Source organism: Cucurbita moschata, unplaced genomic scaffold, assembly GCF_002738365.1.
Source record: "Cucurbita moschata cultivar Rifu unplaced genomic scaffold, Cmos_1.0 Cmo_Scf00013, whole genome shotgun sequence".
NCBI classification, from domain to species: domain Eukaryota; kingdom Viridiplantae; phylum Streptophyta; class Magnoliopsida; order Cucurbitales; family Cucurbitaceae; genus Cucurbita; species Cucurbita moschata.
The window spans coordinates 2,473,115-2,489,242 of NW_019268529.1; the positions used below are offsets into that span (position 1 = coordinate 2,473,115).

General features: G+C 36.4%; 1 protein-coding gene across 5 annotated transcripts; it reads left to right on the plus strand.

Moving 5' to 3' along the window:
• Positions 1–706: 706 nt before the first annotated feature.
• Positions 707–15,239, plus strand: LOC111451040. Of its 5 annotated transcripts, none has more exons than XM_023091277.1 (5): positions 707–790; positions 903–3,010; positions 3,531–4,100; positions 7,438–7,622; positions 7,724–8,728. In XM_023091277.1, exons 2-5 carry the CDS (start codon positions 949–951, stop codon positions 8,150–8,152), a joined length of 3,246 nt encoding a protein of 1,081 aa, XP_022947045.1. In that variant the 5' UTR covers positions 707–790; positions 903–948; the 3' UTR covers positions 8,153–8,728. The 5 variants fall into 5 exon arrangements, 2 of the variants coding, with proteins under 2 accessions (XP_022947045.1, XP_022947046.1); XR_002711916.1 differs by adding an exon at positions 15,159–15,239 and having other exon boundaries at positions 716–3,010; positions 7,724–8,290; XR_002711914.1 differs by adding an exon at positions 9,228–9,644 and having other exon boundaries at positions 716–3,010; positions 7,724–8,290.
• The last annotated feature ends 889 nt before the right edge of the window (positions 15,240–16,128 follow it).

Here is a 16,128-nt window from a genome sequence, read left to right on the forward strand (position 1 = left end):
TCCTAATGAGTGTCTGACATCAACAACTCTAGAGAATGCTCGTCGACAAGAAAGGAGCCTATGAGGTGTGCGAACTAAATGGTGATCCATACTCGCATGTGTAGACTGTGTGTAAAACATTATCTAAGTACCCACTTAGGATAGCTACATAAAGAATATATACTGATATGATAGGTCTCACTCATGAGTGTATGTGTTTGCATCTAACCCCAATAGCAGAATTACTTAGTGAGTATTTCTTAAAATACAAGCGACGTGCTACTCTTATTTTCTAGGTAAAGACAAGGCCCCTCATACTCTTGACGGTGATATCGCGACCCAAGAGATCGTGATACATGTGTATGGTAGTTTGTATTTAAATTTCATAAATGGTAGGTTAGTATAGATTATTAGCATGCATTTAAATTCGTACTATATAGGTTAATACATAGCATTTCTATTTTATTTTATTTCAATTTTTGTTATTTTATTTAAAGATCTTTCATGTAAATCCATGACTATGTTTTATGATAAAATTTTGAATGAAATATTTTCGCATAAAGTACGATTTTAGATCAATTAGAAATCTAGAATCATTACAAGATCGCATTCACATATTATAATACTATTTTTTTAACTCTAAAAAAAAGAAAAAGGAAAAAAAAAAAAAGACAGAGTACTTTACAAAAACTGCTAAATTAAGGATTCAAAATTCGAAATTCAAATTCATCCGATCATCACTCTTCGGTCTTCTCCCTCCTCTGGAGCTCTTCCATGGCGGGATTCTAGGGTTTTCGCTCACTTGATTTCGGTACTCTTTTGCATTTAAATGCCACAGTTTTAGTATTACCTTCTCTTTTTCATTCTTTGTTCCTCTTCTTATTTACTTCTCTGCTATACTGGTGTGTGTTGTTTGTAAATAGCCGTGCATTATATGTTTATTTTGCGGAGAGGAGTACCTTTTTCCGTATGGAGATGATTGCTTCGCATATGAAACTTGCGGACTGGAAGCAGAGTAGTCTCTGCCAAGCGCATGAACAGTTGCATTCGGAGGCTTCTAAGTTTTTGTTGTTTAGTCTTCAATGGAAGGACTTGGAAACGCACTTCGATTCGACTCGAGAAATGATTCAGACGCAGTACGAGGAGCTTGAGAGGCGGGAGAAGGTGATTGCCTCGAAGGAAGAGGAGTTGGATGATGTGAAGAAGTCTATTCATGAATGCTCGAAAGAGCTTGAGTTGAAGAAGAACGAACTGATCGAGTTGAATCGTTTGATTGAGAAATGTGATGGTGAGCTTAGATTGAAAGAGGTGGATTTGGATGCAGCGCAGGAGAGACTAGGGATTTTGTTGAAGGATTTTAAATTGAAAGAAGATGAGGTTAATAAGGTATGCATCACAGTCTTGGACGCCGAGGAGTGTAAGGAGAAGGAGAAGCCATTTGATATGGTTCAAAAGAGGATTGACGATTGTGAGCTGGTTATGGAATTAAATGAACAGAAATTAAATGAGATAATACAGTTAATTGAGGAGCGGTCAATGAAATGTGAGTTGAAGGGGACGAGTGTAGAATCGATAAGAGCATTGCTTCAAGAACATGAAGAAGAGCTTGCAGCTAAGATGGCAATTAAAGATACCAACGGAAAACTCAAATTGAAAGAAAAGGATCTTGAAACAATTCTTAATATGATTACCACTAAGTGGAAAATGGAGAGATTTGACAAGATAGAAAAGTCTATAAAATTGCGGACTCAAGAACTTGATCTTAAAGAGAAGGAGTTTGGTTTACTGCAGAACAAGTTGAAGGTTCTTTCTGAAGATGTGTTATCAAAGGAATCAGAGTTAGAATCCATCAAAAGGTGTATCAAGGAACATAGTAAAGAACTTGATGTACAGGAAAAGCAACTTGATGGCACTCAACAATCTATTCGAGATTGTCAGAATGCGCTTATATTGCTTACTAAATATGTTTATTCAATAGAAAAGGCAATTGTTGAATGCTCAAAGGAATTGGAGTTCAAGGACAATAACCTTGATTCATTGCAAGCGTCTGTGGATGACTACTCTACCGAGTTGCCATCAATGATGAAACAACAGAACTCCATTTCTTTGATAGTCGATAAATGTCTTGAAGGTCTAAAAACTCGAAAAGAGCATTACAATTTGTTGAGAAAATCAATAGAACAACGCTCAAAGAATCTCAAGAACAAAGAAAATGATTTTCAAAGACAGACAGAAGAACTCAACAAGAAGGATGAGAAAGTAAGCATTTCTCTGAAAGAGATTGAATCCTTAAAAACAGATATGGATTCACAGATGAAATTGGTGGAAAAAGGCCGTGAAGAACTAAGATTAAAAGAAATACAATGCAAGTTGTGGGCTGAGAAACTCGAGTCAAAAGAAAAAGATATCAATCTAGCCAGGACTTCGAAAGATAATTGTAATGAAAAGGTAAAATTGTTGGGTGATCCAAACATTCTTCCTCTGAAAGTAAAAACTGAGGAATTAGGGAGCAGAACTGCTGAAAGTTCTATGACTTTGAATTTTCATTCAGGATCAGCCGTAGATGGAAAGCTTTTGTTAGTTCTTTTATGTGAGCATCTGAAACTGCATGATTTGGTACGCACAGAAGTGTTTATGACTCTTCAAGCATCTTCCGATCGTGCAAAGTTAGTTCTAGATGCTATGAAATGGTTCTACCCTCCACATGTGGTGTCCGAAGATGCAAAAGTCGATTTGCATAATGTCAAGAGGGGATGCATTTTGCTGTGTGAACTATTATTGAAGTTCTCACCACAAATTACGCCTTCACTGAAAGAAGAAGCTCTAAAGCTGGCAGTCCAGTGGAAGGCTAGGATGTCAATGACAAGTGAGAATCATGTGGAAGTGGTGGCATTCTTGCTACTTATAGCTAATTTTCAGCTGGCCTCAGATTTTAATTCAGAGGAATTACATATTCTTCTGAATTCAGTTTCACAATATAAACAAGGATTTGAGCTAGCCCGAGCGCTTGGTATTGGAGATAAATCTTCTGGTAAGCAGTACATGTCCTCTTCTCACCATCTTTATACTCATTTATTATAAATTGTTGGTCAAATAGTTTCCTCTGTTTAATTCATTAGTTAATACCCAGATATGTTTGATATATGCATTTCTTTTCAGAAAAACAAAAGATAATAAATTACATATGCATTCATCTGGATTCTGACGCAAGGAAGTTATTGTTGAGGATTGTTCTTAGTCTTTTGGTTGGCTAATTTAGGGAATGATCATGGGTTTATAAGTGAGGAGTACTATTTCCATTGGTGTGAGGCCTTTTGGGGAAGCCCAAAGCAAGCCATGAGAGCTTATGCTCAAAGTGGACAATATCATACCATTGTGGAGAGTCGTGATTCCTAACAATTATGTAGCCATTGATCCTATTGTGTTCGCAGTATATATCAATTTATGAATGTTATTTAGTTCTTTGATGTAGTTGTTAAATCAAATACCAATTAAGGCTGGCTGGTTTTTAAATATCTATTCTCTCTATTTTGTGTTCTCATTTTATTCAGAGGGCAGTGCAGCTCCTAGGCTGGTTAAACTGGAGCAACCTGAATCATTGCCGGACAATGAAATGCCGGTCTTTTCCTTAAAAAATAAGCAGCAGAACATGGATTCAAATGAGAAGAGATTATATTTACTTTTGAACAAGCATTTGACTGAACAGAAATTGATGCCAAGTGCAATCTTATCGATTCTTAAAGAGTCGTCAAACGCTCCAAAACTTGTCTCGGATGTGATTCAAGTTTCTTTTCATCAACAGTTGAAGTTACAGGTAGGTTTTGAAGAAAGTTTCTTGAGGTGGTCCACACTTCTTTTAAAGCAATTAAAGCAAATCTCACCAAGTATTGATACAAAGGTGAGAGAAGATGCATTGAAGCTTGCAGTTGACTGGAAATTGAACATGAAAAGTGATGCAAATGATTATTTGGACGTTGTTGGCTTCTTGCAACTTATAGCGTCATATGGATTGACGACTTCATTCAGCGAGGAAGAGATCTTAAAGCTCTTAGAGAAAATAGTGCTGCATGAACAGGCATCGGAGTTGTGCCTGATGTTCGGGTATAATCAAAAGATACAAGGTTAGTTTTCTGAACTTGTTCTCTATTAATTTCCAATCATTCATTTAAGTTTTGAGCTGATACTTACTAATTTTACTAATTTGAATATTGTTCAACTAGTCAGAGATAGTATATTTTGGTTTTTTTTGACCAAAATATCAAAGGTTTGAATTTCCACTTAATTCTCACCTTAACCTATTAAACTAGAAAACTACTCTGATACTTTACTTCCCATCCATATAGTGCAAAGGTTTTTCTTGGAGACATACATTTTCTTTTCCTTAAAATAAATCGACTTGAACTACTTTTCTATGTTAGAACTGTTGAAATATCATCATTAGTTCGATAGGATCAAAGTCAATAATTGTATGAACCCATTGTATATTTATTTTAGTAAAATGATTTAGATATTTTAGGAGTAAAGATATCTAGATATTTTAAGAAAATGATTTAGGTATCTTAAGAAGATACCTAGATATTTTAGGAATATTTTAGGAATAGATCTAAATATTTTAGGAATACATTGACCAGGCTCTACTATAATTACCCCTACCTTATCTAGGTTTTCATCCCAAGAAAGCACAAAGTGCAGTAGTTTCTGTAGGGTCTCTTGTAATCTCTTCTCGATTTGTGTTAATAAAGTGTGTGAGTGTTTTCCACAAAGAGTTGTGTTTAATAATTTGATAACTGAACGAGGTTAGTATAGGTTGTTTGATCTCTTGGAATTATTAGCATGCTATGTGGTTGCAGCTCTAGCTGATCTTTCGCATCAGAAACAATTTCTTGAAATTATTAGTGAGTGAGTTTTTTTGTGTCGTGAGTAGTCCATGACTCTGCATGTTTTGTGTAGAAAGAGCTTGTTTGGTATTACTGAGTGTTGCCAACACGATGGGTGATTTCCAAATTGTTGGAAGAATTAAGAAACTTAACAACTACAACACGTGGGCAACATGCATGATGTTCTATTTATAAGAACAGGATCTTTGGGAGGTTGTTGGCTGGAGTGAAACTACGTTGCCAGAGGATGATTCTAATGACTTCTTGCGCAAATGGAGAATCAAAGCAGGCAAAACAATGTTTGTCTTGAAAACCACGATCAAAGAAAAGATGTTAGAACATATTTGGGATGACAAGACACCGAAAGAAGCACGAGACACGTTCGTGATGCTGTTCTCAAAGGAGAACGATATGAGGCTACAACTTCTGGAGAACGAGTTGTTATCAATCTCACAATGTAACATGACGATTTCTCAGTGCTTCCACAAAGTGAGGTCAATCTGTCGAGAAATTACTGACTAGACTCGAAGTCTGCCATTGGAGAAGCTCGAATGAAGAGGATCATTATCCATGGATTGTAACTAGAATATAGAAGTTTCGTTATTGTTGTATAAGGATGGCTCGCTCAACCATCACGTGTAGAGTATGAAAATTTGTTAGCTAATCAAGAAGCCATGACTAAACAAATGAGAGACATCACATTAAAGGGTAAAGAAGAAGCACTCTACACAAGTGAAAGTCGAAGCAACAATAAGTCGTCTACCAAACGTGGATACAAAAATGATGACAAAGGAAGAAGCTATCAAGGAATTGCACAACCAGAGAGATCTTAGAAGAACGACAACAAGAGTTCTCAAGAGAAGAGATTTAAAGGTATCTCTACTACAATTACAGGAAGAAGGGCCCACATGTTCGAGGATTGTTGGTCTAAGAAAAAGTCTGTCAAAAGCAATGTGACACCCTCCAACATGGAGATGGAGGAGGAATGGGATGCAAATGTACTATGTCCCATAGAAGAAGATGAGCTAGCACTCATGACGATGATGTGAGAGCATATCGGTTACGAGGTTGATTGAATCATTGATTTAGGATGCTCGAACTACATAACTAACGATCAGAGTGGCGCAATGGATGCAGGTTTTCTCTCAGATAAGGAAGCATTGCTAGACTTGGATTCAGGTAAGGAAGCATTATTAGACTTGGATTTAGAGAAGGAAGTATTACTAGACTTGGACTACATTGAAGAAATTTTTCCACAGAAGACGAGGGAGCACATTGTGCAAATTTGTTGAAGTGTTGTTGTGCCTGAAGATCCAAGCGACATTGATGTTGGTGAGCACTCAACCAAGTAAACTTAGTGGAAAGGAAATGACACCTCGACATGATCTTGAGATACGTCAAAGGTACAATCAATTATGATCTTTTGTACAAAAGAAGCCAAGATTGCAAGCTATCTAGATATCATGATGTTGACTATGCAGGATATCACGATACTTGAATATCAAGCACTAGGATTCAAGCTCTGTTCGAGAACAATTTCTTGGTGTAGCAAAAGACAATCAACAATATTATTGTCAACTACAGAAGCATAGTACAAGCAACAGCTGGAGCAACTCAAGAAAGTACATGGCTGAAACTCTTAACGTAGAATTTGCATTAGAAAATTGACTATCCAATACCACTTCATTACACCAACCAATTTGTGATTTGCCTAGCAGAAAATTTGGTGTTTCATGCTAGAACAAAACATATGGAGGTGTATTACCATTTCATTAGAGAGAGTTCTGAAGGAAGAAATCGAGATGCAACAAATCAAGACAGAAAATCAAGTAGCTTACTTGTTTACAAAAGGGCTGACATGAGGGCTTTTGCTATTAGCTCAACATGGTGTAGCAAATGAGAACTAGTGCTAGGGGAGTGTTGAAATATCATCACTAGCCCGATAGGGTCAATCCCAATAATTGTTTGAGCCAATCGTATATTTATTTTAGTAAATTGATTTAGATATTTTAGAAGCAAAGATAGATATTTTAAGAAAATGATTTAGGTCCGTTCAGAAATACCAAATTTTTTTTTATATGTTTTAAGAATAAATTGATGGGTCTCTGCTATGATATAAAATATCATTTCACCTTACCTAGGTTCTCATCCCAAGAAAGCATAAAGTGCAGTAGTTTCTACCGAGTTTCTTATAATCCCTTCTTGATTTGTGTTAATTTCCGTATCATTTTTGCACATTTTAAGTCCCTCCTTGAAAGCTAGTGTTGTTTATTGGTTATTTATTTTTTTATTTCTTGTTTCTCTCTCTATTATTTAATTTTTTTTAAGAACTTTATAAAAATGTCTCTGGTAACTTTTTTTTGTTAGCTCAAATGTTAAATTTTAAAACTAAAAAGTTTTACATTAAACTAATTTTTTAAATTAAAAATAATCAATCGTTCATACAATGTTTACACAATTTTAAGAACAGGTGCCGAAACGCTTCAGATTTCTCATCTTAACATTTGAAATTAGATTTTACAATAATTTTTTTTTACCTGTTCTAACCGATGACCTTGTCTCATATTCTTTCATTTTGCAGAAATTGTACAAAATCTGATTGGAACAAAGCAATTTGTTAAGGCCGTCAGGTTTATATGTGGATACAAGTTGGAATGCTTTCGACCTGTACAGATTCTGAATGAATATCTGCGAGATGTAAGGAATGCCACTGTAAAAGTCAGCAATAAACACGATACAGGACAGGACGATGTACGTGCTGCCATGGTTAGTCGTCTGTTCTCATGGAATCCCCAAAATATGAACATTGTAAAGAAATGGTACTTTTTTTTTTTTGCTAAGATATCTACTTTGACTATCACTGCAAGGATGAAGCCATAGACAAGGAGATAGATGCTGTGAAGTCGGTAATTACATGCGCTGCAGATTGTAACCTTAGTTCTGAAATCTCATCTCAAGGGCTTCAAAACCTCATTGTTTCTCTTAAAGATATGAAAAGGAAGAAACGCAACATCCATGGTCAACTGCCAGATTTGACCACGGGTAATATGCAACAGTCACATTCCATCACTGTCCAATCACAACAACGTCCACATCCAACCAAAGGCAAAATGCAAGCGCAACAACCGAACCCAACCCATCAATCGCTGCAGCAACATCATCCTAACCATCAACAGCATATGCCGAAGAAACGTAAAACAAATCAGGGTCAAAGTGGTTCAACGAAATACCCTCAGAAACCTCCACCAATTAGACCTGCGCTTTCGAATTTATCTCCTAGAGTAAATAACCAATAACCAAAGTTCCACTAGTACAATTCAAGATTTTCTGGAATGCATTGGCTGCTTGGTCTCCATGTGGATGGTCATGAATCAACTGAACGTGGAAATCGTTGTAGGCGCCCAACCAGGCGTAGACTATAATCCTAAGCCTAGGTATGTTTTCCAACTAATCTAATGTTATTGGTTTGGTTGGATAGTTGGTCATACTGTAGAATGCTTTAGGAGCAGTGTCTAGATTTTGTATCATATATGGGCAATATAATAGTTGCCTCTCTAGAAGAGAGTATTTTTCTCTTCTATCCCAAGTGTTCACCTTGCAAAATTGTAAAGTTAGTTTTGTGGATTTTTGCATGGTTGATCAAGATGGAAGGATTAATGTCGACATCCACATGTCATATTTAAAGATATATGGATGTATATTTTTTGAAAAAGAAATAAAGGATAGATATCTTGTAGGAATTTTATGAAACCATCATTTGTTAAGGTTTGCCATCTCTATGTAATGCCTACCTAGGGGTGGCCTTGTTGGCTAAGGTGTGCAATCTTTTGGTCTTCGACCAAAAGATACTTTGTTGCTACCCTTCACCTTCACCTTGGTATGATCTAGGTCGTTGCTACCCTTCACCTTCACCTTGGTATGATCTAGGTCGTTGCTACCCTTCACCTTCACCTTGGTATGATCTAGGTCGTTGCTAACCTTTTGGTCAAAGACTAATAGATTAAAGTACTTATTCTATTCTCTATGTTAGAAACACTCTACAAGCTTGGTGACCAATCAAATTAGGCTGACCTATGGAGAGGTCTATATATACACGTACATATACAAAGTGCAGCTATGATTGTTATGTTATGGAGTCTGTTGCTTATTTATAGCTTATTCAAGGGTTATATATAGTAAATGGTTATATATGGTAAAGCTATATATAATAAATTGAACCATATATATACCTCTCTTAGGTAATGATTTGAATATGTACTTTTTGCCTTCTCTGTATTCTCTATTACTGTACATACTTGAAATCATCCATATAAACTATTAGCCAATATTTCTCATTGCATTTTTTCTCTCCTATTTTTTGTGTTCATCTAGATCGAGTGTGTAAGTTGTGCGATCCTAACTACTGGTATCGGAACTAGGCGAAATTTACCATGATTTGTGAAGATGATAAATTCAAAGATTGGAATTGAGAAATTTGATGGATTCGATTCAATTTCTAGAAGATGCAAATGGAAGATTTTGTATTAGAAAGATCTTCACGAACCCTTGTTGGGAGGTGAAGTCGGATATCATGACCACGGAGCAGCAGAAGCTCAAGGATCGACATGCCTTAGGGTTGATCCGGTTGACGCTGTTAAAAAGTGTGGCGTTTAACATCATTAAAGACAAGAAGAAGACAACGTCTGATTTATTGAAGATGCTATTGAATATGTATAAAAAAATCGTCGACTATAAACAAGGTGTATTTGATTGTATTTGATGCAGGGATTGTTCAATCTACAGATGTCTGAAATTCGATCTATTGTTGATTATATAAATGAATACAATATGATTGCAAGTTAAATGAGTTTGGTGGAAATTAATTTTGAAGGTGAAATTAAAACATTGATATTGATGTCATCTTTACCCTGAGTTGTGGATACTGTTATTGCTGCGATCAACAGTTTCTGAGGATCTGAGAAAATGAAGTTTGATGAATTCGAGATGTCGTTTTCAGCGAAAGTATTCGCAGATGAGAAATTGGGTATTCATTTGGTAGTGCTATTAGTGTTGACCAAAGAGGACTAAGTAAATCAAAAGACCCAAACAATTTTTTTTTAAACAGACCAAAAGTAAGTGTTGGAGTTGTGGAGAAAAAGATCACTTTCGAATAGATTGTGCAAGACTAAAGAGGAAGTAGAATCATAAATCAGAGGATGCTGATGATTTTATAAATTCAGCAGAAGAAATTGGGGATGCTCTAATCCTCAACGTCGATAGTCCGATTTAATCTTGGATTTTGGATTCAGGTGCATCTTTTCATTCATCTCCAAATAAAGAACTATTTTAGAATTTCAAATTTGGAAATTTCGAGAAGACATATCTTGCAGACAACAAAGTCTTGGAGATTAAAGGAAAATTTATGCAAGAAATCAATGGACATCAAAAGATGTTCGATACATTCTTGGTCTCAAGAACCTTATCTTTATTTGTTAGTTAGATAACACAGATTATGCAATAGAGTTTGGGAAGAGTTCGTGGAAGATTGTGAAGGGTGTTATGGTGGTAGCATGTGACACAAAATCTGGAACCTTGTATACCACTACAGGGTGTATAAACATGGCTGTTGTTGCTGATGAGAGTGCTTCAAATTTATGTCTGTGGCACAATAGACTTGAACATATGAGCGTTAAAGGAATGAAGATGTTGACTGCAAAATGAGTTTTAGAAGGCCTGAAATCTGTTGATATGGTCATTGTGAGAGTTGCATTATGGACAAACAGAAATGAGTTAGCGTCACGAAGTGTAATAACCCAAAATAATGATAAAATGTATTTTGGGTGTATGTGTTGTGTGTTTAATAATAATAATAATAATAATAATAAAAATAAATAAATAAATTAATTAATTAAAAAAAAAAAAAAAACGACGAAAATGAAGCAGCTGCGTCAAGCAGCTGCTGTAAAGGAGATTGAGGGGCGGTGGACGCGTAGCTGGAGGCGTGGGATGGATGAGAGGGTGATTAGGGGAGGTGGAAGCGTATTAGAGCCTGATTAGGCTTTAAAAAGGGAAGAAAAACGAAGAATGGAGTTGGAAAGAAACCCAGTAAACAGAGGAGGAAATTTTGGAGAATTCGAGTTTTTGGTTGCTTAAAATTGGACATCAATCGAGGGTAAAGGAAGAGGGGTTGTTGCTGAGGAATCTTTTGAGGAAAGGATACGGCCCCGAGCTGAAGCGGACGGTAATTCGAAGGTAACGAAAAAAACCCACATCACCGAACCTTTAAATCTCGATATCTTGAGTTATACTGCATAATAAGTTATGAAATAAGGCTGGTTAGAACTGTAGTTAGACGATCTATAAAGTTGTAGAAGAAATCAGAACGAAATTCGAGCTGTAGAGATGAAATTTTTGCTTCGGGACACAACGGGTATTAAAGGAAAAGATTGAGAAAAATTGCAGGGAGGAGAGGTTGAAGACGAGCGCGTGAAGGACACGCGAGGCGCGTGGGGAGGCTGCGAGTGGGTGTGCGACTGTACGCGGTTCAGGCGCGTGAGAAAACAAACCTCCGACCTTGCATTGGCGCGTGAGGGCGCGTGAGAAGGTATTTTGGCTCCCGGTTTGTCCCGTTCGACTCCTTTTGACCTGTCCTACCCAAAATTGGTCTATATTTATGTTGAAATTGATAAAATATAGGTCTAATAGGAAGGAATTGTGTTGAAGTACTATTAAACGTACATTCAAGGGGGAAAAAGGAGTTCGAAACCAAGTAAGTAGCGTATCGACCTTTGAACTCGTTCTTAACTTGTTTTACAACATGTGAGTATGTTGTTTACCTGATTAAGAGCTTAATAAGTTATGATGAACTTTGATGATATTTAGTGTTTATTGTATATTGTGACTGCTTGCCTGTGATGTAAGCGTGATATAAATGATTTTCAGAATGTTCTACGTGTTGATCATGATATATGTAGGGAAGCATGCAGTAACTGTGAGTATGTTATGCATGTTAATGGAAAGGTTATGACTCTAGATATGCTTATTGGTGGATGAGCTATGGCTTATTTATATGAGTATGATAGTCTACTAATTCCCGCGGAGTTCCTGGCCAACGCGCTGTGTGCTAAGTCAGGGAGCAGGAGTACTCCTGACCGTTGGTATATGAGATAAACAGGCCGCCAGAGCAATTAGTAGACGGGCCGTATTTGACCGAGAGCGAGTCTTACATACGAGTCCGAAAATTCTAGATAAGCATATCGAGAGAGAGTCAGTAACCTAGCTGGAGGTAGCTGAGATACCTCATTAACGAACAGATGACCCTAGTAAGAGAACTAGGAGTCAATGATGAATAAAACGTAAAAACACCTGGAAAGATTAGTTTTGAACCTGTGAATGATAAACTAGCTACTTACTGAGTAATCTAATTACTCATCAGAATTATTATAACTTTTCTTTCCAGATGTAGATGCTGCAGGTCAGCCGAGGACGAGACCAGCGGGCTAGAGACTACTGGGAATCCATGTCTGGGTCTGTTCTGTAATTATGTTTCCGTTGTCAAGAATTTACCTTAGTCGTTTTAAGTTTTTTTGTAAAGTACTGTTTTACTTTTATAGAAATACTTTACTGGATGTTTTTAGAAATATTTTAAATTTTATGATTGGGTATCAGAGTCTCTTGAAATTGTCGATAGTAACTCCTGTTCATCGCGTTGGCGATGAGCGGGTGTTACACGAAGGTTGTTAGAGAACTGAAGAAAGTGTGGTTGGAAATGGTCCATATAGATATTTGGGGACCATCTCTAGTTCCATCACTTGGCGAATCAAAGTTCTACATTACCTTCATAGATTATTTCAACAGGGAGGTGTGGATCTATTTCCTAAAACACAAATTAGAAGTATTTGCCACTTTTAAGAAGTGGAAAGCTGAAGCTGAAAAATTAGATCGGCTTTAAGGTCAAATGGCTGAGGTTTGACAATAGAGGAGAGTACGACAATTCTCGGTAAAAGAATTAGATTAACGAAGACAGTTCCCGATAAAGGAATAAAAAATGGTGTTGCTGAAAGGATGAATAGAACATTGAATGATCAAGCAAGGAACATGAGGATTTATTCTGGATTGCCAAAGACATTTTGGGTCAATGGTGTAAATACAGCCGTCTACTTAATCAATAGAGGGCTGTGAGTACCCTTGGAGTTCAAGTTGTCAGAAGAAGTATGGACAGGAAAAGAACTCAAGTACTTTCACTTTAAAACTTTTACTCTGACTTTAGAACTTTTGGCTGCATTGCGTATGTTTATGTTGATCTAAAGAAGAGGGACAAGTTTGACGTTAAGGTTGTGAAGTGTTACTTCATAGGCTATGATTCTGACATGTTTGGGTATAGGGTTTGGGATGACAAGAACAGAAAAATCTTAAAATATTCTGACGTGACTTTTGATGAAAATGTCTTGTACAAGGACAAAAAGAAGAAAGGTTTTGGGAGACCGAAACAAGTGGGAGTTAAGGTTGAGGCACAGAAAATTTATCTAGTGATGTTGTAGTAAATACTCAAGAAACTTTCAAGATTGTTTCTGAAGAACCATGAGTGGAGTAAGTGACACCTGAGCAGGTGTTGAGAAGAACATCCAAAACTATTAGGGTATCGGTTAGGTATGCACCTTCATTACACTATCTGTTATTGATTGATGAAGAGCCCTTTGGTGATGCCCTACAGTTCGAGGATACAACTAGGTGGGAGCAAGCCATGGATGATCGGATGAGTTGGATATCTAGTTTTCATAATTGTGTTGCTCCTTCATCTATTAAGATTGAGTATGTGGCAATAACTGAGGTTGAGTACGTGCCAATAGCTATAGATGGAAAGAAGATGATATCAATGACAGACTATCTTAGAAGAATTAGGCAAGAAGCACGTGAGAATATTTTTCATGCAGATAGTCAAAGTGTCATATAGTTGGTGAAGGCCTCGGACTATCAAAGACAAAACACATCAGAAGATGATACCACTTCACTCATAGGTTAGTAGAAGATGATGATATGTTTGGAGAAGATAGAGGGTGCAAAGAATCCAGCAAACATGCTGACAAAATGTGTTGATGTTGGAAAATTGAGGTTGTGCAAAACCTCAATTGGTATGGTGCATTGAAGATGTTGAGGATCGTTTGAGAATAAAATTCTTGGTTAACTGAACCAGTTTCCAAATCTCCAAATGAGAGAATTGTTAAGTTATGGAATAATATACATATCCTCGAGCAGTGTTTATGGAAAGGAAGTACATGCGGTAGGTCAACATTTTGTTAGGTGTAAGGGGAGGATTTGTTGGCACGATTATCCTTGGATTAAGGCCGAATTTAAGTTTCGATTATAGGAGATCGCCGAGGAATGAGGAATGAGTATATGTAAGTCACCAAATTGGACCTTCAACAATATATAAATGAGATTTGCGAAAGGGAAGAGGTTATTAAAGCTCAAAGGAGCCAAGGCAACATATCTCAAGGGTTGAATCAAATAAAAAAAATTTAGATCGAGATCGGTTGCTAGGGAACCCATAGCTATGTTTTTTAGAAATTTAAATTGGTTTCAATAGGTTAGTGGTGAGTAGATCTACCGTTTTCTGAAATTGAGAAGATATAACTATTGTAGTAGGAAAAATCGAGGTTGGGACATAATGAGTATTTCCAAAAAGTTATGGAAATTCAGAGCAGGCTTGAGGTTGAAGACGCATGAGGTGCGTGGGGTGCGAGCAGCTGAGGGGTTCAGCGCGTGGAAGGCCTGCGTGGATGCATGGAAGCTCGTACTAGATTTGATTTGTCCTGCAGAAATCCTAATCGATGTGGTGAGTGCTATGTTGGGAGCATGAATATTCTTGATCGTCGGCCTGTATGTTATTTCAGACCGCCAAAATGTTTAGTAGACGAGTCGTATTTGATCAAGAGTGCTAGAATGTTTAGTATTTGATCGAGAACGCCATAAAATTTTCTATAATGTTTAGCAGATGGGTATTACATTCGAAATTCATTATGAATATAAATAAAACAAATAAGTAAAGAGTAGTTAGAACACTCAGATCTAATTCCTAAAACCAAAGCTTTATACTTGTGGAAGGACGCAATCACGGGTGGCAGTTCAGAATGTGATATGAGTAGAGAACTTGAGCCAGTATCAATAGAGGGCGATTCATACTTATACAACGGATCAAGGACTCGGTCCATATCGAAACTTTTAGACAGAACGTAAATTATAAAACTTAAACATATTTAAAAGATAGTTAGTTACTAAGTAAATTAATTACTCACAAAAAATTATTTTATATTTTCTTTTCAGACAGATGGAATGCAATGTGATCAAGACGTTGGGATGAACGAGCTGGAGACTATAATGATCATATCTAGATTCGAGTCTGTTTTATTATATCTACTTATATTTTGGTTTTGAAATTGGAGGTTCATAATTGTTTATAACGTATTGGTCTATACTGTAAATATATAAATTATAGTTGATTTTCTTTTGAACTAATATTAAAATATGAAAGGTTTTCAATAAAATCAAGTTGAGTTAGTAGGAAGACAATAAGCCTGTGGTGAATAAGTCCTTTGAATTCGGTTCTCGACACTTGTTTTAGGTCAAAGAAAAAGTTGATTGTTCAAATTTGGAATTTACGAATAATTTCAATGTACTTTAATCTCAAATCTAGTTTGGAGAGAATTGTTTTATAAGACGGGAGAGAGAATAAAAATTGATAAGAAAGCGTTGTGGCAATTGCAGGAAAACATGTAGACAAGATAGCTTACATCACTTAGTTGGGGGAGGTTTGATGACTAATTGTCCCTGTTCTTTATTATGAAGCATTTAATGTGGTAGAAGTAGATTAGATTTTGGACCAAATTTCATCCACTCAAATTTGAATAATAAAATAATACAATATAAAAGTAAGATGAAAGGGTTAGGCATAACATGGAATGTGACCATCGGTCATCTGTAACACGCTTTGAACAAGCATGACTGTGATATCACACATGTATTGACTGTTGGTTGTGGGCTTAGCCTCATCTTATTTTTGTGAACATGTAGTTTATTGACCATTCGCTTGTCTTCCTCAGATGATATAATTTATGGGTCATGATTGTCTCTATTATCATATCAAGAGTTGACATGATTAAGAATGATATCGTCAAGAATAAACATAGATAAAATGATTATTTAAGAAAAGGGTGGAAAGTTCTTCAATAAAAGGGTAGATTATACCTTTGAATTTGAGACTTTGGCACAAAAAAAAAAAAAAAAAAAAAAAACA

Excerpts from the sequence above, each read along its gene's own strand:
- LOC111451040 (XM_023091277.1), top strand. The coding sequence starts at position 949 with ATGGAGATGATTGCTTCGCATATGAAACTTGCGGACTGGAAGCAGAGT. Across the intron at positions 3,011-3,530 it reads TATTGGAGATAAATCTTCTG|AGGGCAGTGCAGCTCCTAGG; the intron begins GTAAGCAGTACA and ends CATTTTATTCAG. Across the intron at positions 4,101-7,437 it reads GTATAATCAAAAGATACAAG|AAATTGTACAAAATCTGATT; the intron begins GTTAGTTTTCTG and ends TTCATTTTGCAG.